The sequence below is a fragment of the Lichenostomus cassidix genome, chromosome 4 (genome assembly GCF_008360975.1).
Source record: "Lichenostomus cassidix isolate B80296 chromosome 4, HeHo_3.0, whole genome shotgun sequence".
NCBI classification, from domain to species: domain Eukaryota; kingdom Metazoa; phylum Chordata; class Aves; order Passeriformes; family Meliphagidae; genus Lichenostomus; species Lichenostomus cassidix.
In genome coordinates this window covers 57,726,075-57,752,693 of record NC_139484.1, presented here as the reverse complement: position 1 = coordinate 57,752,693, position 26,619 = coordinate 57,726,075, and the positions used below count along the sequence as shown (strand labels likewise).

At 50.5% G+C, this 26,619-nt stretch overlaps 1 protein-coding gene and 1 long non-coding RNA gene across 6 annotated transcripts in view; both read right to left on the bottom strand.

Annotated features, from left to right (window-relative positions):
• Positions 1-1,969: 1,969 nt before the first annotated feature.
• LOC146438562 (uncharacterized) lies at positions 1,970-6,479 on the bottom strand. The gene is made up of 2 exons (XR_014852096.1): positions 6,172-6,479; positions 1,970-2,637 (listed from the first exon to the last, which is right to left on the bottom strand). It is a non-coding gene; the product is annotated as an uncharacterized LOC146438562 (long non-coding RNA).
• Positions 6,480-19,885: 13,406 nt separating this feature from the next.
• The window catches only part of EXOC6B (exocyst complex component 6B), a 254,536-nt gene continuing 247,802 nt past the window's right edge, over positions 19,886-26,619 (bottom strand). For all 5 annotated transcript variants that reach the window (XM_085059335.1, XM_085059336.1, XM_085059337.1 and 2 more), the window contains one exon: positions 19,886-23,965. In XM_085059335.1, the coding sequence (XP_084915461.1) occupies positions 23,839-23,965 (127 nt within the window). In that variant the 3' untranslated portion in view covers positions 19,886-23,838. The remainder of the gene's footprint in view (positions 23,966-26,619) is intronic.

Sequence of the window (26,619 nt, the reverse complement as noted above, 5' to 3'; positions counted from 1 at the left end):
AATGTTTGGTTTTTTGGTTTTTTTTTTACCTCATCCCATGTTTAATTTAAAAAAATTAATTAAAAAAAACCCCAATTCATCCCAATATCTTTAATTTTCCAGCTGGGATTCCCTACTGATGATCCATTAGGAAAGTCAATCCCATTTTTTCAGTCTGATTGTGGGTTTTATTTCCGTTAATTAATATTCCTGATGACACTTTCACGGTTAATTTCATAATTGCAATGCGCCACAAGCTCCTTTCCCAGCCTCATCCACCTGCACAGGTGACGCTCAGGACGGCAGAATCCATGGAATTTTACATCCCAGAGCAATCCCAGCTCCGACCCCTTTGGAACTGAACCACTTTGATAATGGGAAGGGAGAAATCCACCTCAATCCTGACATGAAAATCATGGAATTCCCGAATGGAATTGACCTTAAATATCCCATTCCAACCCCCTGCCTTGGGCAGCGACAACTTCCACAGTCCCAGGCATTTATATCCCAAAATATTCCACTTTTCCAACTAATTCCAAAATTTAATTTTTGCACCCAAACTGCCGACTGGAATTTTTGCATCCAAACTTTTACCCAGTTGGTTTTTTTGGGGTTTTTTTTTACATGCAAAATCACAACTCCAATTTTTTTGCAGCCAAACTCCCATCCGGAATGTTTCCATCCAAACCCTCAACTGGAATTCTTGCAAATCCCCAAGTGGAATTTTTTGCAGCCAAATTCTGATTTATTTTCCTGCTCCCCACAAAACTTCCCAATTAATTTTTTCCTCCTTTTCTTAATTTCACTTTTTTATTCTCCCCCAAACTCCGCTGGGAGCCTCAGAATTCCACCATTCTCCCCATTCCTTGTTTTTTGGGCTTTCCTTCCCAAAATATTTTTCAAGCCCTGGCCACCTTCCCAAAAAAAATTTGGGAATTGTCATCACCGCTTTTCCCACCCTCTGGATGAACAAACCACAACAACAACAACAACAACAACCCCTTGGGCAGCAGGAATCCCACGGGAAAAAGCAGCGCGGATATTCCGCGATTTCCGCAACGGCAGCTCCCGAAATCCAGAAAAAATCCCGATTTGGGATTTTCCCTCATCCGGAAAAAAAATCCGATTGTTTTCTCCACTCACCCAAGGTCCAAGTCCAAGTTTGGCGCCGGCGGTTCCCGATTCCCGGGAAAAGCCGGAGTGGTTTTATAGCGTGGGAGCTCCGGTGGTCTCCGCCCACAGGGGGGAAAGTGCCGCTGGAAAATGAGGATTCCTGAGGATTTAGGGATGATGGTGGCAATGTCAGGCTTCCCTCTGCTCCATCACCTCGTTCCCAAAATCCCGGGTTTTTTTATTCCGAATGCTCCAAGGGATTCTTCAATGGGGGTTCTGACACCCTCCTGGGGTTTTTCCTCCTTTTCCTATTTTTTCCCTCTTTTCCCCCTTCTTTTCCTTCTTTTTTCCTTCTCCTTCTTTTTTATCTTCTTTTCTTTTAAATTATTTCCCCTTTCATTTCCCCCCATTTTCTCCCTCTTTTCCTTACTTTTATTCTTTACCTTCTTTCTTTTAAATTATTTTCCCTTTTTCTTCTTCTTTTCCCCCTCATTTTCTCCCTTCTTTTCCTCCTTCTTTTTCCCCTTTATCTTCCTTTTCCTTCTTTTGTTTTTTATTATTTTCCCTCTTCTCCCCCTCATTTTCTCCCTACTTTCCCTTCTTCCTTTCCTCCTCCATCTCCTTCTCCTTTCCTTATTTTCCCTATTTCTTCTTTTCCCCCCTCATTTCTCCCTTCTTTCCCATCCTCTTTTTCTCCTTTACCTCCTTTTCCCTTCATCATTTTCTCATTTCCTTCTTCTTTTTTCTTCTCTTCCCCCTCATTTTCTGCCCCAATTTTTCCTCTTTCCCCCCCTCTTTCCTCTCATTTGGGAAATTTTCTCCCCTCTATTTTCCCCCTTTTTTTCCCCCTTATCCCTCCTTTTTCCCCTTCTTCCCCCCCTCTTTTTTCCCTTTTTTTTTTCTGAAAAGCCTCCGAAACCCGAATGTTTTCTGCCCGGAGTTTATCGAATTACATTTGGGGACAAAGAGCTAAAGTGCATTTTCTTGAGGGCTTTGACAATTGGGGGAGCCAGCAAGGAAATGAAAAGAATGACAGCAAACCAAAGGCTTTTGTCGCACGCAGATCGGGAAAAGCCACCCTTTATTCCTCTTTTCCTTGGATTTCCTTCCCACTCGCTTTTCCCAGGTGTTCAACCGGGAAAATGTTGGAAAACCACGGGGAAGATCTCGCCGGATTGAGGGGGAGGAAGTTTGAAATGCTTTAAATTGTGGTTTTTTCCTGTTTTTTTCTGGTTTTTTTTTTTTAACAAAATGCCAGTGTTTCAAAGGAAAATGAAGCCCCTTTGGAAATGTGAAGCTCCGAGATAATGAGCGGATCGCTCCAGGACTGGATGGGAACACAGGTGATGTTTTTTTTCCTTCCTTTCTTGTTCCCATCTGTCCTTTGTTCCGGAGGAGACCGAGGAGAGACAGAAACGAGATCATTTTGATATTCCCCCTTTTTGTGCATCCGCCTTTTTCCCGAGGAACGGGGACGAGCCTTGGGCCGGATCCAGGCGCCGCCGGAGCCCCGGCCGGAATCCCGGGAAAACCCCGAGAAAATCCCTGGAAAACCCTGAGAAAATCGCAATAAAACCCCACGAAAGTCCAAAAGAACCCCAAGAAAATCCCCAATAAAAACCCCAAGAAAATCCCAGAAAACCCCAAGAAAATCCCAATAAAATCCCCCCCAAAAAACCCAAGAAAATCCCCAATAAAACCCCCAAGAAAATCCCAATAAAACCCCCAAAACTCAATTTTTTATCGGAAATTCTGCTCCAACCCCAAACTCCAGATGGACCAAATAAAACCCCAAGAAAGTCCCAAAAAACCTCCCAAAACTCCATTTTTTATCAGAAATGGCCAAGCTGGGGTTGCTCCAACCCCAAACTCCAGATGGACCCAATAAAACCCCAAGAAAATCCCAACAAAACCCCAAGAAAATCCAAAAAAACCCCAAGAAAATCCAAAAAAACCCCAAGAAAATCCAAAAAAACCCCAAGAAAATCCCAATAAAACCCCAAGAAAATCCCAATAAGAACCTCAAAACTCCATTTTTTTTTATCCAGGGCCGCTCTGACCCCAAACTCTGGACGGATCCTTGGAAAGATGTTCCAGGAAAACCCTCAGCATTATCCCAACCCAATCCATCCCCATTCCCAGTGCCTTTTCCAGCATTATGTCATCCCATCCCCATCCTGCATCCCCTTTCCTCCCCAAAATTCTTCAATCCCTTCAAACCCAATCCTAGGGCAACGATCCAAATCCCAAATTCCCAACAGAAATCTCTATGGGTGTTGCACAGAGAAAGTTTGGGGCTTCCGTTCCCTTTTTTTTTTCCCCAATTAGGAGAATTTTGCAGGATTTTCCCCTCATTTCCACATCAGGTGAGTGAGGATGGAACTGGGAATATTTCCTGGGAATAATCCCAGGTATCCAGAGTTTTTCCTTAAAGAAACTTTCCCTTAGTTTGGAATTCTCCTCAAGAAGAGGAGATTGTTTTCCCAAGTATCCCCATTTTTCATTTTCTTTCTTTATTTCACATCATCTCCTATTTTATCTCCCTTTCCCTGCCAAACATTCCCTAAAAAAAAATCCTTTAAATCCCAACCCACCTGAGATTTATCCTGGTTTTCCATCAAAAATTCTTTTTTTTTTCAAAATCTGCTACCAGCAAAGCCATCCTCCCAAATCCCAGCCCTTTTCCCTACCCACCTGGCTTTTCCCGCTCTGGAAGGAAAAGGAATCCCAGGGAAGTTTCTCCCTCCATTCCCAAAGTTCCAGGGAATTCAGGACCAGGAGGGAAGGAGGGAGTGAGGGATCCATGGATATATTTTTAAAAGATGGGATTTTGGAGATGTTGTTAGGACATTATTTATATCCCAAATATTTCAATACAAAACCTGGCTGCAGAGGAAACTCCAAGGACCCACAGAGCTGGAATATCCCAATTTTTGATCTTTGGATTTCCTTGCTGGGAATGCTGGGAAAGGAGGCTGGGATTTACCCAGTTATCCCAAATTTCCATCCTGAAGATTCCCACCTGCTCCTTTCCACCTCTCTTCCCAGCTCACCCAAAATCCTTGGAAAAAGAGCTTTTAAACCCAAGGCTCTCATCCCTGAATCCCAGCCCTTCATCTGGTGGAACCCATTGGGAAAACAGGGAAAAGCAGGGAGACAAAGGAAAGAAAGGAACCAAACCAAACCCCAAATGCCAACCACATCCAGGAGAAATTCCACGTGGGATTCACTGCCAAAGAAAAAGGCTTGGAGCTCCTGCTTTCCTCGAGGTCTCCCAAAATCCTATTTTTCCCTTCAGGATCATTTGAAAATTCCTCTTTTTTGGCTCAAACAGCTGAAATTTCAAGGCCCCTAAGCCTTCAGCACCTCCATCCCACAAGCCAAAAAACCAGGGAAAAACCTCTGGGATGAGGAGCAAGGATGTCACCCTGAGGACAAGAGGTGGCCCAGAAAAGCGGGATCAGGAAGGGATGGGAATATGTGGGATTTTCTCCATGTTCCATGGAAATAATTTTTTCTGTGTTCCACGTGGAATATGTGGGATTTTTTATCAAAGCGAGAAGGGATTTTCTTCTCTGTGCCCAAAAAATGAGAGGGAAGTTTGGGAGAGAGGAAGTGATTGGAGAAGAGGGAGAAAGCAGTGGGTTTTAGAGCCTTTTTTTTCCTTGTTTTTGGGAAGTTTTGGGAAGTTCTCCACTTCCCTTACGGATGGGCAATGAAGCTGAAAGCACCAGGGCTTCATTCTTTCCCAAAATCCCTTTTCCAACAGAACCACTCTGAGCATTCCAAACTCCTCATGGAGCCTTGTGGTTCCAAGGAAACACAAGAACCCCACGGAAATCCATGGAATAATTTGGGATATCACTCCTGGGTGATGCTGGCTCAGAGTGGAAACACACGGGATGAGTTCCTCCAGCTCATCCTTAGGATCACCGACTACCAGTTTTCCTATTCCTCCTGCAGAGTTCAGTTTTCCTTTAGGGAAAAGTTACTGAAACTTCCTCTCTTTGTAGGGACTCACAGAAACTTCCTTTCTTTTTAGGAAAATGCACAGAAACTTTCTTTTTAGGAAAACCTACGGGAGCTTCCTTTCTTTTAAGGAAAAATGGCCTTAAAATCAAAATCAATCCATGCTCCCAGTAAAAAATCAGGGAAATAAATTTATATCTGGTTTGAGCAGTTTTCAGGATTTCTAGGAGGCAAACCCTATTTTCCTGCATGGAATATCCCAGATTGGTGAAGGGAAGGGAAATAGATTCTTTTTTTTTCAGGATTCAATTTTTTTAATCAATTCCGAATTTCAGGAATCAATTTTTTTTTTCCCCCAGGACTTCTAGAAGGCAAACCCCATTATCCTGCATGAAATATCCTGGATTGGTGATGGGAAGGGAAATCAGGAATTTGCTAGGAGGCAAACCCCATTTTCCTACATGGAATATCCCGGATTGAGGACAGAAAGGGAAATCAGGAGTTTTTCTAGTAGGAAAACCCCATTTCCCCGCATTTCTTGCATTCTCAATTTACTGCATTTCCTGCATTCCCATTTTCCCATTTTCCATATCCCCCTTCTCCTGCATTTCCTGCATTCTCATTTTCCATTTCCCCTTTTTCCTGCATGGAATTTCCAGGATTGATGATGGGAAAGGAAATCAGGAATTTCCTAGGAGGCAAACCCCATTTTCCTGCATTTCCTGCATTCTCATTTACCTGCATTTCCTGCATTCTCAGGTTCCATTTCCCCATTTTTCTGCATGGAATATCCGGGATTGAGGATGGGAAGGGAAATTCGGATTTTAAGGAATAAGCGGGGTTCCGGTGGGGGATAACCAGGAGGAGTTGCCCCTTCAAGCATCCCTTGCCCCAATAAATCCCACCCCGAGCCTCAACCATTCCATCTGAGGAATATCCAGCATTAATCCCTCACCCTGCCATTCCCAGGGACTGGGAGCCGGGCAGGAAGTTGTTGCCATTTGGGAATGAGGAGGTTCCTGCTCCTCCTTTCCCACAGCTCATTTGCGTTCATTAACAGCCCGGGGTGATTAGCACGGAGCTCCCTGCCCCCCGGCCTGTCCCCCTCACCTGGGCAGGAAAGGTCCTTTCTCTCCTGCTGGAGCTCTAGGGATCGAGGCGATCGGGTGACACGGCAAAGAATTCGCTCTGAAAGAAGATTCATCCCCAGGGTCCGGCCGGCCGGAGGCCTCGGCAGAGGCGGATCGGCGCGGATTTGGGAAGCTCTGCTCCGCCGGGATGCATCCAACTTATCCCAGTTCCTGATGCTGCCCGTGGGGCTGGAGTTGGGGTTGATTCCCAGGGTGAGTGGGAATTTTATTCCTCCTCTTGTGTCCTTCCGGCCTTGGCGTGGGAGATGGGGTGTCGATGTTGGCCTGAGTTGAGTGTCCACTTCCTGAGGCCATTCTCGCTTCTCCGAGGCCATTCCTGCTTCCCTGAGGCCATTCCTGCTTCCCCGAGGCCATTCCCGCTTCCCTGAGGCCATTCCCATCTCCCTGAGGCCATTCCCATCTCCCTGAGGCAATTTCCACTTCCTGAGGCCATTCCTGCTTCCCTGAGGCCATTCCTGTCTCCTCGAGACCACTCCTGTCTCCCCAAGGCCATTCCCATCTCTGTGAGGCCATTTCCACTTCCCTGAGGCCATTCCCATCTCCCTGAGGCCATTCTCATCACACTGAGGCCGTTCCCACTTCCCTGAGGCCATTCCTGCTTCCCCGAAGCCATTCCTGTCTTCTCGAGACCATTCCCATCTCCCTGAGGCAATTTCCACTTCCCTGAGGCCATTCCTGCCTCCTCGAGACCACTCCTGTCTCCCCAAGGCCATTCCCATCTCCGTGAGGCAATTTCCACTTCCCTGAGGCGATTTCTACTTCCCTGAGGCCACTCTCATCACCCTGAGGCCATTCCCATCTCCCTGAGGCCACTCTCATCACCCTGAGGCCATTCCTGCTTCCCCAAAGCCATTCCTGTCTTCTCGAGATCATTCCCATCTCCCTGAGGCAATTTCCACTTCCCTGAGGCCATTTCCATCTCCCCGAGGATCTCCAGGAGGGCCAAGATGCTCTCCCAGAGATCTTTCCCATGGAGGAACTCTTCTCTCCTCTCCTCTCCCTCCAAGGGTCACCCCAGCAAGTCCTCCTTGGATTTTGGGAGAAACTCTGTGCTCAAGGTCACCCTCAACAGTGTCCCAAAAGCTCCTCCGGAGGATACCAGATGGACACAGCCTCCTGAGCAGGAGGATGAGGAAAATCCCAATGAGGGATCAAGGCAGGCCCTGCTGGGCATCCTGTGGGTTTCCTCCTATTCCAGAGGGTGACCATTGGATTCCAAGGGATCTGCTCTGATGGACATTGGAATTTTCAGAGCTGCCAGTGGCTTTTGGAGGGATTTGGAGCCCAAACCTGAGGTCTCCAGTCATTCCACAAATATTTGGCTCCCAGGAGTATGTAACACATCCAGGTCACTGGGGTGTTCCCTGGAAGGGACAGCAGAGCTGTCCTTGGGAATCCTCGCTGAGAAAATGTCCCAGAGAGCACCCAACAAATCCCAGAGGGAGACAGGGAATGCCCACAGGAGCAGATGCTCTTCAGATACTGAACTCATGCCAGTGTAGATCCTCCATCTCTCCTGGGGTTAAATCCCACACCTGGGTGTAAAGCCGGATCCTGATCCTGAATTTCCGGATCCCAACATGGCTGTGGGGCCAAGGATAGACCCACGGACCCTCATGCCTGGGATCAGGGATGGGAATTGCCATCAGTGCTCCCTGCTCAGGCTCAGTGCCGGGATACTCGCAAAGCCTGGAGCTGATGGGCTGGCTCTTTCAAGGATGGATCCCAATGCTCCGAGCTGCCGTAAAATCCCCAGGATGTCCCCATCCCGCTCCATTGTCCACCTCTGGCACGAGACGGTTCTCATTAAGGCCCGCAATTGATCTCCTGGCTTTGAAGGAAACAAGAAAGGAGGAACAAATCCAACGGGATCCTCCTTCCTCCGGCCCAGGGGAACAAATCTGGCTTTAATTTTTTTTCCTTTTGTCGTTCCAGTCGGGATTTCACTTTAACGACGCTGCCTTCCCCATCCCTCTCCTTCTGCTCCTCGAGGAACAGGAAAGTCCCCCCTCTGCTTCCCATGTTCCCTCCCTTTGTTCTCCACGGTTGATTTATGAAAGGACTTCTCCCTCCCCAAATCCTTCATTTCGGGAGTCAAGGACCCCCAAAATCGGCGGTTCCCACCCCGGAGTTCAGAAGAGCCATGCTGAGGCTCCTTCAGATGTTCCCGACCAGCACTAAATATTCCAGCTCCACTGGGAAGGTGCTGAGGACCACACCTTTGGAGGCATCCTTGGGGAAGGAGCTGCGGATTGGTGCTCCCGAATGGTTTTGATTTCCAGTCCTCCCTGAAGGAAATCCACTCCAGCTCCCGGAATAATCCACGCCCAAACAGGTAGGAAGAGCTTGATCCAGTGGGATTGATTTCTCCGGGGGATAAAATCCTGCATGGAAGAACTGCGGAAAACCTGGGAGAGATTATGAAAGCCACCTACTTTCCCTGTCCTCGCTGACACAAATCCCAGTGGATTCTCCCTTGGAGAAGCAGCTCTGAAGGAACATGACAATGATACCTGGGAAAAAAAACAGGATTTAGGGATTAAGGTGGGAAAAGGCATGGAGCATATTGCTCTTTTTTAATCAGCAAACGAGACCAAACTCAAGGTCTTTTGAGCAGAAAATGGTTTTTATTTTTTCACTTGGCACAGGCATCAAAAAGTCATTAAAAGGGCCTGGTTAAAGATCTCATTAATGAAGATGAACGAGGCCCCAGATTTGTTTTTAAACACTTCAAAGCCATTTTTTTCTGACCTCCCAAATTGTGAGCGTGGCAGGGGGATCTCAGTGCCTTCCAATGTTCCTTTTTTCTGGAATTTTAAAGCAGCTTTAACCGATTTCAGTGCTGGAGCTGCTGCTGCTCACCCCGGGAGGGAGAGCTCCGGCTGGGACAGGAGGAAAATCCGTTTGGTGATGCAGGAACTTCCCAGGCATCTGAGGGACAACTCTCCATCCCACGGGAGATGTTTATGGCCAGGACTGAGCCGGGAGTACACGGGAGAACCTGGGAAGAATCAGCTCCAGGGGATGAGAGATCTCAGCCCCTTAAAATCCCAGCTGATCCTTCTCCATATAGAAAACTGGGAAGGAGGCAGGTTATCCCATCATCCCATGGCCCAAGCATCCCCGTCTGGGACAACCTTGATATGGAATCATGGAATGGGTGGGAAGGATCTGAAGGATCATCTCATTCCACCCTGCCATGGCAGGGACACCTCCCACTGTCCCAGGCTGCTCCAAGCCCCAATGTCCAGCCTGCCCTTGGACACTCCAAGGGATCCAGGGGCACCACAGCTGCTCTGGCAATTCCAGCCCAGCCCCTCCCAGCCAGCAATTCCTTCCCAAATCCAATCTAAATCTCCCTATTCCAGTTTAACACTACCAGGCCGAAGGGGTTGAGCTCGGACCTCTCATTAATGGGGCCAAACCCTCAGGCTGCCCCACAAATCCTCAACCCCAAACCAAAAGAATCCTGAGCCCCAAGTTAAAAACATCCCAGAACCTTGAGCCCAAATGAAAAACATCCCAGAATCCCGAACCCCAAATTAAAAATATCCCATCTGCTGCCGAGGCCGGGAATGGGAGGAGCCTGGTTTCAGATGGGTTTTTGATACACAGCCCCAGAGAAGCTCCTCGGTGCCTTGTTTGAAGAAGGATGGCATTAAAATCACCCTCCCCATTACCCGACACTAATAGGGGCTCAGTGCATTATTCCCATCAAAGTGCAATTTGCATTTACAAAGGGATCCCGGGAGGTGATGGATGGGGAAGGAATGGGGACAGCCTTGTAAAGCCGAGCGTGCTCCTCACGGTGGAGGAACTTCCCGGCACCAGGCGGTTTTCCCTACACCTTCCCCTCCACCCCAGCCCGTGACGTCGGCTGGAATGAACATTCCGGCCCTCGCCTTTCACCCCACAGCCCATCAATAACAGCTGGAAGAGCTGGAGGAGTGGGAATACTCATTTATCTTCATTAGGACTCCGGCCAGCTCCTCTGATCACCACGTCGGCGTCGCTGGGGAGAGAAAAAGCTACTGTTCCTTTTTCCCTGGATTCCCAGCCCACACACCCGAGCAGAGCGCTGGGATCCCACTCAGCACCTGCCCTGGGCGGAGGGGAAAATGGGATTTTGGGCGGAATTCCCTTCTCTCTGCTCCTTCATGGAAGCAGAGCTGCAGGAGAACGGTGGGGGAGATGAGGGAAAAGCAAATTAAAGCCAGGAGATCCCATCAAGGAGGGAAATGAAAGAGGAGGAGTCCTGTTGGACAGGCAGAAGGTGGAATGGGAGACTTGGGAATGGTCCTGGAATTGGACTCGATGGTCCTTGGTGTCTCTTCACACTCAGCACATTCCATGATTCCATGATCTGTGGCTCAAGGATCTTAATGGGATAAAATCACCACGTTCCCAACTTGCATTGCCTGTTTAGAGGTTCAACTTTGGGTAAAAGGAACAATCTTGGGAAAAGCACTTCACCCTCCCTGCCCTTCCCAAGATTTCCTCCCGTGGACACACAGAAAATCCCCTGAAATTCCCTCCAAAGCTTGATGGGATGTTGAGGGACAGATCCAGCTGCTGCTGTCCTCAGGGATGTCACACATATGGGATGAATGTCCTGCAAGTGCCTCACAGCCTGGCACAGCCCCACTCCATGGCCATCAAAAAGATAAGGGGGAATGAACTTGGCTGATCCACCCTGGGCTGGGGAAAGGGAACAGAGACTGGAAAAATCCCCAGCTGAGCCAGGATATTCACCGGAAAAACACTAAAATTCCCAAACATTTTCCCTGGTTGGACACAGACATTTCACCTGTCCAGACTCCCTCAGTAACCTCACCCTGACCTGAACACCTAAAATCCCACTGGAGAATCCCAGGTGGAAGAATCAACTCTTTCCCTCCAGCTCTGGGAAGATTCCAGAGATCTACAGCTGGGTGAAATTAATTCCTCACCCACAAGTCAGTGAGGAAGGATTTGGGGTCCTCAGAGCACCAACTTCCCAAAAATGAGGGAATTTGGTGTTATTTCTTCTTACCTTTTTGGGGATCATTTTTCTCCTAAGTTTTTCTCCCTTGATTTCACCTGGGGGGATCCTCAGCCACACTCCAGGCTGCAGCCCCAGCCGAGGTGACAAAACTGTGGAGTTTTGTCACCTCACAGAGGGTGACCCCTCTGCCCTGTCCCCAGCAGCAAATCCCCCCTGGAGAGGAGCAAATGGATCCAGCAGGTGATTCCAGCACTAAAAATGATGGATTGGAGACCTTTTTTGGCCTAATTACCCAAGTGACATCGTTAAGTGTCACTCAGCTATCCTTGGCCAAAACTGGGCTCTGCTCTGGCCTCCCAAAAGGACCACAGGCCTGAAAATGTCCAAATCATGGGAGAAACTCCCGAAAAATCATTTTTGTCCCTAAAGCCCCACCTTGGGGTCTGAGAAATGGGAGAGAGAACAAAAAACCTCCTTTTTCTCTCACCTGCCCTTGTCTTGCAGAACAGACAAGAACACCACAGACTTTCCTCCACAGCCTGGAGTTGGGTCTGGGAGGTTTGGGTGGATTGCAGGAAAAGATTCCTCATCCGGGGGGGGAATGGTGACGTTCCCAAGGCTGCCAGAGCTCCAGGAGCGTTTGGACAATACTCCTAGGGATGCACAGGGTGAGATTATTGAGGTGTCTGTGCAGAGCTGGGGTTGGATCCATGATCCTTGTGGATCCCTTCCCAGTCAGGATGTTCCATGATTCTGGGATTCATGGAAACAAGGAGTTTTGTGCCTGTGCAGGACACGAGGAAGGAGGGACGGATGAGGGGCTGGGATACAAGGATGGACAGAGCTTCCATCCCACCCCTCAGTGATGGAATCACAAAAACTTTTAGGCAGAAACACCTCCAAGATCAAGTCCAGCCACTGCCCCAGCACTGCCAAGGCCACCAGATCCCCCCGAAGGCTTCACCCCGCTCCCTCCCTTCCTGGCTCTCTCCATGGATTTATTCCTTCCCTTTCCCTGTTTGCCCATGGAGGAGCCTGTTTGAACAACGCATTTGCTTTGCTGACCACACAAAGAGCTGGGAGCAGCTCCCTGACCGTGAGTGACCTTTGGCCCCAGGCCATGGCAGCCACCCCAGCAGTGTCCCCACGCCTGGGGGTCAGGCTGTGCTCCAGGGAACTGGGACAGGACAAGAGGGAACAGCCTCAGGCTGGGCCAGGGGAGGACAGGTTGGATATCAGCAGGAATTTCCTCATGGAAAGGGTGGTCAGGCCTTAGAAGTGCCCAGGGAGGTTTGGAGTGTCCATCCCTGGAGGAGTCCAAGGAATCCTGGATGTGGCACTCAGGGACAAGGTGGGGGTTGATCCCATCTTGGACTCGATGATTCTGGAGGATTTTCCAACCTCAGGGATCCCAGGATTGTCCATGACTAAGAACTCAGCACCTCTGGGGGAATTCCATCTTCCTTGGACAACAACCAGAGGCCAGGTGGCCTCCCAGGTCACTGAGGTGTCTGAATTGCACCTCCATGGAAAAATCCATGCGTGAAAATCCATGTGTGAAAATCTGGGAGCTGAATCCCAGCTGGAGTCCAGCTGGAATTCCTTCTCCAAGGACTGGTGGATTTGTCTCACTGGGATAGGGGTGGAAGGGCCTCACAGCCAATGCAGGTCAGGGAGCCTCAGATCTCATGGGAGGAGCAGAAAACTGCTCAGTTCCTGATTTTGTGAGGGAAAAACACTGGGAGAGACCCAGGGAGAGAGGGGGGAATGCTGCTCCTGTATCTGCAGCACCAGAACTATTCCCAGCCCTGGGGTTATTGGGAAGAGCTGGGTTTGATCCAAGAAATCCCTGAAGGGGACATTGAAATTCCTGTTGGAATGCTGACTTCCCACCATCTCCTGGTGCCAAAATCCAGGGATCTGAGCTTCCTCCTCCCTGTGCTGAGCAGGATCAGGATCTCTCTGGATGCATTTGGGGAGAACTTCCAGCCCATTCTCAACCCACGCAGGTGTCCCTGGGGAGGACCTGCTCCATCCTCATCCCGTCCTTTTGCTCTTCCTGCTTCTCCAGCCTCTGAGATGCTGCATCTCCAGCCCATCCCACCATCTTCCTCAATTCCAGCCTCTCCAGATCCCGTTTCAACCCATTCCCGCTGAACACGGAGAACATTCCATCCCCACCATCCTCCTCAATTCCAGCCTCTCCGGATCCCATTTCAGTCCATTCCCGCTGAACACAGAGAACATTCCATCCCCTCCCTGCTTGCAGATGGATTTGGAGACAGCTGGGAAATGTTTTCCTCAACTGAGCACTGCAAACCTTTGGATCTTCCTTCCTTGGCCACCATTCCCAGGCTCCTCTGGTCTCCTCAGCAGCTCGATTCCAGGCTGGCTCCATGTCCTTCCAGCACTGCAGCCCAAAATTTGGGATCTGTGGCACCAAACAAATGGGATATTTGGAGCATTCCCAGCTCACACCTCCCCTCTTCCATCATTTTTGGTGTTTCCCTGAGCATCCCTCATCCCCGGCTGGATCATGCCCCAAGTGAACACCCTCAGCTTTCCTTGGGAGTCATTTCCCCAGCAGGGTGGGGAGAGAGAAGCTGGAAAATAATACTTAGAAGGGAGCCAGGCAACTGGGTGTGTCTCAGGAAGGCCAGGATGTGCCTTAGTCATCGGCTTATCCATCTGGGAATGAGGGCAGGGTCATTCCGGGGGCACGGATGTCCCACGTCACATTCACCTGCTTTCCAGTAGCGCTTTGGAAGGTGAAACCATCCAAGGCTGTCCTCCAGATGACCAGAAAAACAAATAAAATCACAAGTGAAATCACAAACAAATCCAAAAGCGAGGGAGGAATCCATCCCCTCCTGCAGCGGGGAACTTCCTGGTTGGAATTCCAGCATGCAAATCTCCCCCGCCCATCCCACTCCCGGGCAGACGGGGAGGATCAAAAGTGCCAGGGAGGGGAGGAGCAGGATGGGATGATGATGGAGATTTTTCCAGTGCCAGCTGACACAGGCACTGCTGGATCCCGGGTTTGGGAAGGAATTGGTTTTCATGGAATGGTTTGTGCTGGAAGGGACCTCACAGACCATCCAGTTCCACCCCATGAGCACCAGGCTGCTCCAAACCCTCCTTTCCCAGGTGGAAATCAGCTGGAAAAATGAGGGATTCTCCCTTTTCTGCCCCAGGAATTGAGCCTTCCTTGGTGACAATCCCAGCTGCTCCAGGAAGGGCCTTAACCAGCAAAAAGGAGCCTTCTGGAAATTTAAAAAAATAAAACTAAAATAATGCAAATTAATGTGAATGCTCGCAATTAGAATTAACGACTCCCTTAGGAATTCAGGGCTGCACGGTTGGAAACCATCCAAGCTGGGAAGAGTGGAGTTTGGCAAAGCTGGGCCTGGTTGGCCATGGCACATCTTCACCAGGATCATGGAGGTGTCTGGGATCATGGAAGAGTCTGGGATCATCCTCCAGCCCCAAGGACACCTGGCATGGCCAAACCTTCACCCACTGGATGACCTCCACGAAAACAGGGAGCCAAATCCATCCTGCCCCTTGGGAATGCTCCAGGCACAGTCCGGAGCCAAGAATCACCTGGGCACTCATTTAATAATTAAACTGTGGGGATAATTGGTTGTCTGAACCCTGGAACTGCTTAATTTGCTGGGATAGACACAGCCCCAGGGCTTTTGCTCCAGCCCATCCCCAGGAAAGCATCCCAGGGGGTGGAATTATCCGAGCAGGTGTGAAACAGGGTCAGGACTGAGGGTTTGGTCTCCAGCTGAAGTCAGGGGTGGGGAAATCTCGCCCTGGTAACCCCACAAGGCCAGTCCTGACAAATTCCACGCTCCGTGTCCAATCCCACTCCATTTCCAACGAAACCAGCGCAGGATGAGTCACGGAATTCGGGTTTGGGTTGGAAAGGACCTGAAAGATCTTCTCATCCCAAAGCTCTTCCAACACCTGGGAGACAGAGCTCAGCCAGATCCTATCGACCCCTGCCTGCCCCCGCAGGCCCCGGGCTGGGCTGGCCTGCTGCAGACAGACCTCCCAGACCTCTCCTGAATCCAGGGAATACCAGAGCCGGCTGGGAAAACTGCAAATCCACCATTCCCGGGGTCTGGATGGGCAGGATTGTGCACAGGAATTTTTGTGCCCTGGAATTTCTGTGCCCAGGAATTTTTGTTCACAGGGATTTTCTGCATTTGGAGGTGGCCATGGTGGAGTTTTAATGCCAAAGTTTCCAGGAGATGAGCTTGAAGGCAACCAGCATTCCCTTAGGGATGAGCTGGGTCTGCATCCCTTCTGTCTGGAGCTGCCTTTTCCCATCAACCATGGAATCATGGAATTGTTTGGGATGGAAGAGACCTTAAATCCCATCCCATTCCCACCCATTCCAAACCCTGCCCAGCCTGGCCTTGGACACTCCCAGGGATGCTGGAGATGGATGGGGTGAGTCCAGCACTGAGCAGACTCTGGGAAACAAAAGGCTGGACAGGGTTTGGAGCTCCCTGGGATAGTGGGAATTGTCCCTGCCAGAGGGTTGGAATGGGATGGGATTTAAGGTACTTTCCAACCCAAACCATTCCAGGATTCCACAAAAAACAAAGGGTGTGGTTTTCACCCCTGACTGGCTGCAGCCACCATTCCACCTGGGAATTCCTGTGCTTCCAAGAGCTCACACACCTGAGGGATCACAGCTTCCTACCTGGGAATGCTGCTGAGGTCCCTCCTTCTACCACCTGCCCCAAGAGGAACCTCCTGCATCAGTTTAGCCATGAAAAATCCAAAGGGATCCAAATTCCACATGCTAGGACACTTGGATCACCTCATACTTCCCAAGCTGGGCAGGAAGTTTGACCCATCAAGCAAAAAGATTCCCAACCAATTCCATCAAGGATTCAATTCCCCTCTCACAATCCCCACAATCCCACAAGCAATTCCCCACAATCACTCAAGCAATGGCCTTTCCATGGGGAGGAGGGAGGAATCCTTGGAGCAGGGAATGGGAAGGGGTTGAGCCTCACGGACACCCCAGGAATGCTCAGCTCAGGGGCTCAGGCTGTTGGATCAAGCTCTGCTCCAAATCCCACCTGATGCAAAATCCCATTTTCCAGCCTCTCCCTCTACCCTGCCCTTGGAGCAGATGGATTTAAGTGGATTTATCCCAAACTTATCCCAGTCTGCTCCCGGAAAGAGGCGCTGGAAGTATTTCAGAGCCCAAACCACGATGCTGGAGCCAGAAGCAAGGAAATTTCCACCTAGGAAATTCCACCTGGGAAATTCCACCTAGGAATTTCCACCTCCAAGAGCCACAGTTCCAACAGAAGCCAATCCGAGTCAGCAGCTGCTCAGGCTCTTCTCACAACTTTCTGCTGCCTCCTATTCCAGTGGAGCCGAGGGCAGGAAAAGACTGGGATAAAGTTCTCTCCCACCTCAACCCCTGGGAACCTCAGCCAGGATTTTCCTCTCTCCAAAAGCCAGTCTGGGTAATAAATCTGAGGTTCCCATGATCACTCTCTACAAAGTGAATCCCACTGCCTCAAAAAGCCCCAGGTTTTGCCCCAGCAAGGGAAAATCCCAGCTTGAGGCAGGTTGGGAACGCTGAGGGAGGAGCAGCCATTCCTTGGCACAGGCTCCATCCCTCAGAGTGGGCAATATTAAGGATATTCACCCAAAAGCCACTTTCCCCCTTTTCTGTGGGTTCCTTCTGGTCTGAATCACGATCCTGTGGAGAAGGGGAAGAGCCAAAGGCGGGAAAAGAGGGAAGACCTGTCCCAGCAGGACAGCCTGGATGGGAACTGGAGCATGCCTGGAGATCCAGTCACACACCAGGCCTGCCCTGGAAAACCCGCGGCTTGGGAGAGCCTGGAAAAAGGGAGAACTGGGAGGGAAAGGTCAGAGCCGAAGGTCTGAGGAGGAGAGGAGGAGGAGAGGAGTCCAACGCTGCCCTCAGCCAGGGATTTTGGCACAGGGAAACACTCCCAGTGGTGCAAATGATGGTGGTGGGATGGGAACAGAGCATCCCGCGCTCTGCACGGCCCTGGGGCCACCAAAGAGAGGGACAAGAGAAACCCCGGCTCTCTCTCTCCAGGTGTCCCGGGATGGCTTTTCCAGGGGCCGGATGGAAGACAAACAGCACCGCACTCCGCAGCTGGCAGCAACAAGTGCCCTGGGACCACCGGGGCAGGAGAAACGAGGTGCCACCTCTTCCCCAGTGGCGGCTCGGCGCCCCCAGAGCCGCAGCCTCCATCTGCAGCCGGCGCTAATGAATACAAACGAGCGCCCCGTGCCCCGCCGGGGGGTCTTTAACACTTGGCACGTCGCGGTGACAGTGAGCGATCGTCTCCCACCGGCGGCCCCGGCATCCCGCGAGATGGATGAGCGGCCGGCAGACGCGGCACCGCCGTCGTTTGTCATTGCCGAAGCTTTTCGGGAGCAAATGGCATTTGGCCGCCGGCGGAGCGGGTTGGGTACCTGCGCGGGCCCCGCTGGGTCAGGGAGGGGCAGCCCTGATCGATGCTTCCCCGGCTAATCGCATCCAGCGCCGGGCAGATATGGATGAGCTCCCGCCTTTGATCCATGGCGCTCATGTAATTAGTGGCCCTCGGAACGCAATTAGCGCGGCTGGAGGGAGCCACGTGGGGCGCGGAGCGGGGATGGAGGGAGGTGCGGGGAATGTGGCTCATTCCCACCTGGATGCGCCGGGAAAACGCGGCGAGGGAAGGAGGGAAGTCCTGTTTATCCCATCCTGATTTTCCCATCCTGATTTTCCCTCTCCACCTTCATCTTTTTGGCCTCTCCTGGCATTCCCAGTGCCCTGCTGCTCCTTGTGACCCCATTCCCCACCCCAGATCTGGCTGCTCCAGCTCCGTGCCCGCATTTCTCAGCCCGCACGTCATGCTTCCTCTTGGATCCCATCCAGCCTCCCTGCCTTATCGCCCTGCTTATCAGGATTGCCCTATCTGCGATCTGCTCCTCTCCCTTCTCGCGTTTTTCTGCTCCCACAGCCTCCTTCCTTCACCCGGGCTCTGCGGGCAAGTGGGGACAGCTGTGCCACCTTGCTTGCCCTCAGCCTCCTCGCTCCTGGGAACCTCGGTGGTCCTGGGCCAGCAGCCACCTGCCCACTTCTTCCTGGCTCTCAGGGCTGGGAAGGTCATGGAAGGTGTTTTTGGAGCCACGGCAGGAGAAATAGTGGAATTACAGAATGGTTTGGAAAGGAAAGGATCTTAAAATCCATCCCATTCCAGCCCCTGCCATGGGCAGGAATAATTCCCACTATCCCAGGTGGATCCAAACTGGCCTTGGATAATTCCAGGGATCCAGGGGCACCACAGCTGCTGTGGGAATTCCATTCCAGCCAGGAATTCCTTCCCAATATCCCATCCATCCCTGCCCTCTTGCAGCCCTGTCCTTGGGACACGATGGGAAATGACCCCACAGGTGGACAGAGGCATCTCCTGGTCCCAACCCCTCGCCCTGCCCTATTCCTGGGGTTCCCCCGATGAGACAAATCCCATGGAGCCAAACTCACCTGCCAGCTCTGCTTCCCTGCAGCCACAGCCGATCCCATCCAGGAAGGAGGCGAGGAGGTGAAGCGAGGTGAGGGCAAGAAGGGACAGAGAGCAGGAAATGAGTTCGGGAGCAGCTGCTGGAAAGCCTGTGTCTCACCCGACCCGGAGAAAATCCCGAGGGAAGGAAAACCTCCCTGTTTGGGGCTGACTGTGGGGTGTCCTGGGCAGGGCCAGGAGCTCAGAGGGTGATCCCTGTGGCTCCCTTCCCATCTGGATATTCCATGATTCCATGGTTTGATGGAGTGGGACAAGTGGCTCAGGGCTGGGCTGGGGTTGTCCTGAGGACATGTGGGGTGACAGACAGGGGACTCTGGGGAGCCACAGGGCTCTGCTGAGCTTTGGCCTCGCTCTGGGTGCTGATTTAGGGCCTGGCCACACCTGGGGCCACTGCAGCATCCCAAATGCAAGCCCCAAAAGCCACCCGTGCTGCACTCACTGATCCCTGATCCAGGATGATCCAAGATCTTATCCCAACCACAGTTCCACAGAGCCACACCACATCTTGCCCCACAGGTGCTCCTCTCTCCCACCTGGAGCATCCCAGTTGTTCCCAAAATTCACCAGGAAAAGGGGACAAGGCTGACATGAAGGTCCTGAACTCAGGCGTTGGTGGATTTAATGGATTTTCTGGGGGAGGAGATGGAATTTTCCCTTTTGTCCACGGTGGCCATTAGCAGAGAGCACCCAGGAATATCGGCATTAAATCCAGGAGATTCCCACCCTCCTTCTCCCCTCTCTGATGGGGAAATGCCCCTGGCAGAGGTGGAGTCACCACCAACTCCAGGGAATGTTCTCCTTCCCACTGCTCCAGATTAACCCTTGGGAATTCCCAAAATCTGCCAGATACCAGAAGGGCTAAACGGCTTAGAAAAGGGATTGAGAGCAATTCATGGAATACAAACCATCCAGGGTTCTCCGCTCTCCCAGCCCATGGGTATTCCCTAAATCCTCCATCCTACACAAAACCCACACCAGCTGTCTGAGCCCTTCCACCATGGGATATCCCATAAATCCAGGTGTGCAGAGGAGATGCTGGATTTTTCCTTTTATGGGATTTAGGGGTCAGGTTTTCCCACAGGGATGCACAGAGCCACAGGAGGCGTCAATGAAACAGTTAAATGCTGTATTTGTTTAATTGGAATTACACCAGGATAAATGTCCAACATGCTAATTTCTAACAGAATTGAACCTGTAAACCATGCAGTCCTTTCTCCAGCCATTCCAGCTCTTTTTCCTCTTGGAATCAGTAGCTCTGCTAGTGAGTTTTAAGGAAAAAAAAACAAAAACCAAAACAACGAAATTCCCTTTAAAGTTAAACCTAATTTGCTAAATTTTCCCCTTATTGTGCAACGACTTGTGCAAAAAAAGCTGTTTTCACCCTCTCAGTTCCCAAAATCAGCTCCTTCCCCGCCAGAATAAATGGGAAAAGGCAACCCCAGCAGACAGGGAGGGATGGGATGGGGGATGGGAGTGTGTGGGGTTTTCCTGGCAAAACAAAATCCCAGGGATGAGCCAAGGCAGGGAGCAGCTGGACATGGAGAAAATTCCAGAAGGAGCTGCCTGTGGAATTTTTGGGGCGCTTTCCATGGAATTTTTGGGGAGCTGCAGGTGGGGATGGATCCCAGCTCTGGGAAAAGCTTCCCAAATCCAGCCCCAGGGGTGAGAGACAGGCTGGAGGTTGGAGCAGCAGCTTTGGGATGAAGCAAATTCCCAGTCCCCCTGAGCTTCCCCTCTCCCTCCGGCATTTTTGGGGTGAATCCAACCCAATCCCGGCGTGTTTGGGTTGCTTCCCTCCAATCCACAGCATTCCCAGTGGGCAGCAGAGCTGGGATCACCCTGGAGGCATTTGGGATGGGATTTACTGGAGTTGTGTTCCCTTGGAGCTGCCAGCAGTGGGATAAACATGGAATTGTGCTGGGGAGCTTCCCATGGAGCTGTAGAAAAAACGGGAGAGAGATCCCAAAAGCCCCAGGGATGGGACACAAATCCAGTGGGGTGTGGGATGGAGTTTGGATACTCCAAAGCCCTTCCTGGTCCCAAACCCCACCAAATCCAATGCAGAAGGAACAGGAAAAGCTCCAAACACCTCCCTGGTCCCAAAAAGCACCAAACCAAACCCAGAACTAACGGGAAAAGCTCCAAACCTCTCCCTGGTCCCAAAATATACCAAACGCAACCCAACAAACAGGAAAAGCCCAAGGGAGGCAGGAAACATCCAAGGGTGAGGAAGTCTCTGCCTGGGGTTTGGATTCCAGTTGGAATTTGATCCCAAAATTTCAGCACGAGGGATGTGATAGCAGCGATGTCACCGGAGTGGCCCTGGCTCTGTCCTAGCCTCAAATCCCAGCATTTCCCAAGGAATCTGGGGCCAGCTGCTTCCCAAAATTCCATCTCCCCCAAAGCAGCCTGTCTGGGAGAAAACGACCCCAAAACAGCATTATCCCAACACCTCCCATCCCCATGTGAGCTGGGAGTTGGGATTGGATCTGGAACAAAGTGCAAAAGTCACTGGGAGAATCTGGCTTGAACTCCTGCCCCAGGAATATCCAAAAAATCCCAGGAAAACCCCTCCTTTTCCACCTCACCCATGCTGATGGCTCAGGGAGAACACCCTACTGATGGGCTGGGCTGCAAATTCCCAGTTTGGATATCTCATATAGGATTATTCCCAACTCCTGGAATGCCTGACAATGATAAAGAAGGAAAGAAGCTCCTTGGGAAGCCAAAATTGTCCTTTTTTGTGTTAATATTTTTTTTTTCCCCACTGGTGCTGGAATATATTTGCTGGATCGGGGAAAAATTATGGGATAATCCAATGGGGTTTATTTTTCTCCTAAAAAATAAAATCCACTATGGAATGTTCAGTGGATGCAGAGAGAAGTGTTGGAGCAGATTTATTTTGGGGAGTTGGAAATCTTGGATTCAGGTCCTGCCTCTGTTTCTCACCCCCCTTAGAAATTCCCAGCAATTTCTGTTTCCCTCTTTTCCCTCCTAAGCAATTCCATCCGTGCTGGAGGACACCCATCATTAGGAAGAGACTGAGAAGGGATTTGGGATGTCTTCCAGAGGTTTTTTGGGGTTTTTTTTGGGCAATCTGTTTAAAAGATTAATTTTATTTGGAAGGGATGGAGCTTCATCTCTTGGAACAAAAAGTTAATTGGGACCAGAGTCCCAAAATCCCATTTTTCATCCCAAGCTCTGACTTGCGGTTCTGGCTTTTGACCTCCCGAGATTGGGAACTCCCTGAATCTTTCCCATGGCCGGATTTGACTTTCCCAACAGCAAATCCAGAGTGCCAGGAGTCAGTTTGGAGGATCCCAATACTGGTCTCCCTAAAAAGAGCCTGAGGGAGTGAAGAAAAACATCCCAGGTTGCTCCTCTCGGCATTCCATGGATTTGGGAAGGGTGGGAGCTGCCTGGAGCATCTGAAATGAGGTTTTGCCTCCAGACCCAGCTGAGGATTTTATTGGAAAATCTAGGAGGGAAAGTGGGAATTTCAAGATGGCAGCACAAAATCCCTTCCCTGTATCCTGGGGTTTCTTCTCCTTCTCCCCACATCCCACACCTGGAATTCCAATCCTTTATCCCTCTGGATAAATCCCAGAGGTGTCTCCAAAGCTGATCCATTTCTGGCCACGCTGACTCCAACTTTCCTTCACCTGCTGCTTTTCCCTTCATTCCTCTTCCATAACCCTCCGAGGAACCACAATCCCAGGATGGCTTTTCCCTCTTTTCCATGAAAATAATCCCTTGCTCCCTGTAGCTGGAGATGGCTGGGAGAGGCCAAGAGCTCCAGGAGGTCATTCCTGACCCTATTCCTGTTTAATTTTTGGGATTGAGTCACACAGATTTCTCCACTTGAAAACCAACCAGGAAATATTGCTGAGGGAAAACGGAGGGAAGCTAAAACTTCATTCCCTTCCTGCATCCAGAGGGTAGGGAATGGGAAAGGGAATGGGAATGGGATGGGAATGGGAGCAGAACTTCCAGGGTTGCAAAACCCACCATGATGATTTGAATTCCCTTCAAGGGTTTGGGAATGTGGCTGGATAATGCCAGTAATTCGAGCCACAAGGGTAATGAGATGAGAAGGGCAAAAATTCCCCTCTGGAACATCAATCCTGGGATTAAAATCCCATTGGTGGCATTTCCCTCCTCCCCAAAACCGCCTGGAATTTCGGAGCAGGGGAATTTCATCCATAGGCACTTTGGAGCAGCTCCATGGGGAATCTCCATGTTTGGCACTTCCATGAGATTCCCACTGAGCTTCCCAGCCAGGCATGTTCCTTCCCCAACTCCAACCAGGGAAGTTTTCCCCATGGAACCATCGGGAAGACAGGGAAGATGGGATTCCAGCATAGAAAATGAGGGAAAAACCCTCCTGGACACCGGGAGATCCCAGAGTGCCTCCAGCCCATCCCTGCGGAGCAGCCATGGATGTGTCCAGCAGCATCCCATTCCCAGATTATCCTTTGGCTCTCCCTTCCCAAACCTTCTCCATGGTCCCACAGCCTCTGGAGTGGAGCTCAGGGATTGCTATGGACACACGGGAAAGGGTCAGGATTTCAGGGATCTGCAGCCTAACATGGAAATCATCCCACGGAGGAGAAAAAGAGGAGAAAACCAACCTGGGAAATCCCTTTTTCCTACCTAAATCCAAACCACAGGACACACTCAGGGTGACCCTCTTCCCTCTGCCCGGAGGAGAACCCAAACCCATGGCTCCTCCCAGATTTTGTTTCTTGTTTCCCAAGGGAATAAATTAACAAAAGGAAGGCAGGATGTTCCCTTCAATTTGGCTTTGACAAAAAAAAAAACAAAAAACCAACAACCCAGTCTGGGTGTGAACTTCTCCAAGAATTCCCATCATTCCCTAAACCCCTGAAAATAGGAGTTTATCCACGAGGCTCCTGCCACCACCACCTCTTTTCCGGGAGCGTTTTGCCGTCGGGGGGGAGAAAAAACTCCGCGGAGACTTTCCGGGTGAATAAAAAAATACAAATCTTCTCTCTGAACAAGATTCCCGAGTCCAGGCGGCGGGAAGGAGATCCCGAGTCCCTCAGGAGTGGTGGCTGTTGATGAGGCCGCGGAGCTGCTTGGCCACCGTGTCGATCAGTTTCTGCTTGTCGCGCTCGTTTTTCCGGAATTGGGCGAAAACGTTGTTTTTCCGGCTGGTGTCTCTCATCCTGCGTGGAGCACAAATGGGTTACACCACAGGGATTGGGAATATCAAACACTTGGAGAGGAGGACATGGAATTTCAAGGCTCTACACCAATTTTTGGGGTGTTTTTAGGCATTTTTTGCTTTAAAGCCCTCCAATCCCAACCAAGGCCGCTTTGGTCTCTCTCCCTAATTCCCAAATGTGGAAAATCCTAAATCCTCCCCTTCCAAACAGGGATTTCTCTGTCCCCATGTCACCTTCTGGTGCAGCAATGGGATTTGAGGAGTAAATCAAACAATTAGCTTGGAATCCATAGAATTAAGGGGTTTTTATTCAAAATGGTGCTTTGCATGCACAAGATGCAGCTTTGGGGGAGGCTGGGAAGGTCTGGAGTTGTGAATTTAAAAGTATTATAAAATATATATATAATTCCAGAGAATCATGGAATGTTTGGGTTGGAAGGGACCTTCAATCCCATCCATTTCCACAGACACCTTCAGCTATCCCATTTTTTCCCAGCGAATATATTATATATATTATACAAATATATATAATTTATGTTAAATATAACACAGAATCGTTTCCATTCCAGGAAGGAATCCAGGTTTTTTGGAAGGAGCATGGCGTCTCCAGGAGGTCTCCATAAATCCAGAGCCCAGCAGAACAGGAGGAGGGTTGGGAACTCACAGCCAGGCTCTCCCCACATGCAAAGCTGGGGGGGTTTCATGCACTCCTGCATTCCCAGATCCATATTTTTGGAGGAACAAGGGTGCTGGGAAGGGAAAAGATCCCACCAGGATCAACATTCCTGCAGCTCCTGAGGGCACAACCTCCCAAAATCCAACCTGCTGGGGCTCAGCCCGTCCAAATTATCCCAATTTGTAAATGGTTTTCTGGGTGAATCAGATCTGGCAGAGGCTGACGGCTTTGGATGGATCCCATAATCCCGGTTTTTGGCTTTGGGGACCGAACTGAAGTGTTAAAGTGACAGGGATGCAGCACTGGTAATCCCTGGGAAGTTGGCACTGGATCATCCCGAGGGTTTGGAGTCAACTGAACACAACCCAAACCTCTCCAAACTTATCGAATACAAAAAAAAATATCCAAGGCTTTCCAGGCTTCAATCCTCCTAGGAAGAGCCACAGGGAATCTGAAATGTTCCCAAAAACACCCGGCTTGGAAGTGGAATACAAGGAATACAGGATAACAACTTTATCCCAAAGGGCAATTTACCGGAGTTAACGATGCCCAAAACATGGGATTTGCTTCCCAACAGGAACAGGAGAGCTTGGAGCACTTCCAGTCACCAAAATCAACTTTATTTTTCCTTTCCCTACTTTTTTAGCTGGAGCAGGTTGGCAGCTGCTCCTCCAGGAGAACCAGGGAGCGACTGTGCCAATGGGAATCAGAGTTTGGAGTCACCCAGGTCCTGCTGTTAAGGATTTAGGGATAATTATCCTCCCCGGGGCCACCTAGACATCTCCAAATGGCTCCAGGACATCTCCAAGCCCTTCCCCAGGAGAGCTGGGAGCTCTCCCAGATTCCAGATGGACATCCAGAGGAGTCAACCTCTGGAAAGCTCTTCCCATCCCTCTCCAGCCCTTCCCCACACCGGGAATTTAGAGCAGAACATCCTCTGCCACCAGGGACCTCCCATCCCATGGGAGCTGCTCAGGTCCACAGAATGTTCTGGAAGCAACGCACATTCCGTGCAAGAAAACCTTGGGATGTGTTTGGATGATTGGGAAGGAGCTGGATGGATAAACCTCCAGATAAGCATGGAAAAGACTTGCAGTTGGAGCTCTGATCCCACAGCAAACCCACAGATTCTGGGTAATCTGGGAAGGGTGGGAGCTGCTGGAATCTCCAGACACCACATGGAGGTGGAAATGATTAAATATTATTAACAAATTAGGCTCCAGGACACAGAGCCCTGTAGGATCTGGGATGGGCTGTGCAGATCCTGAGATTTATTTCTCCAAGCAGAGCTTTGGGATAACTGGGAGCACCCAGAACAAACCCAGGTAGGTGGATCTGGTGAAACTGGGAAGGATGGGAGCTGCTGGAATCTCCAGACACCACGTGAAGGTAGAAACAATTAAATATTATAAATGAATTGAGCTGCAGGACACAAAACCCTGCAGGATTTGGGTTGGGCTGTGCAGCTCCACAGTTTCATTTCTCGGAGCAAAGCCTTGGGATAACTGGGAGCATCCAGAACAATCCCACAGATCTGGAAAATCTGGGAGCATCTGGAAGCTGCTGGAATCTCCAGCTACCACATGGAGGTAGAAACAATTAAATATTATTAATGAATTAAGCTATAGGACATAAAACCCTGCAGGATTTGGGTTGGGCTGTGCAGCTCCACGGTTTCATTTCTCCGAGCAGAGCCTCGGGATAACCGAGGGCTCGGAAGCCAATCCCAGGATTGGGAGTGAAAGGAAGGGAAAGGAGAGCTCAGCACTGTCCCCACCCCTGTCAACAAACACCACCTCCGGGAGAGCCGAGCTTTGTTTCAATTAATCCGGGAGGGGAAAAAAGCAGCGGGGTAAAAGCTCCTCTTTTAGCTCTAATTAGTGCATTTGGGAGGATCGGGTTCCCCGCAAAGAGGCACTTTGCATTTCCAGCGTTTCGGGCTGCATTGAAAGCAGACAATCGAGGCCCTGCGAGGTGAG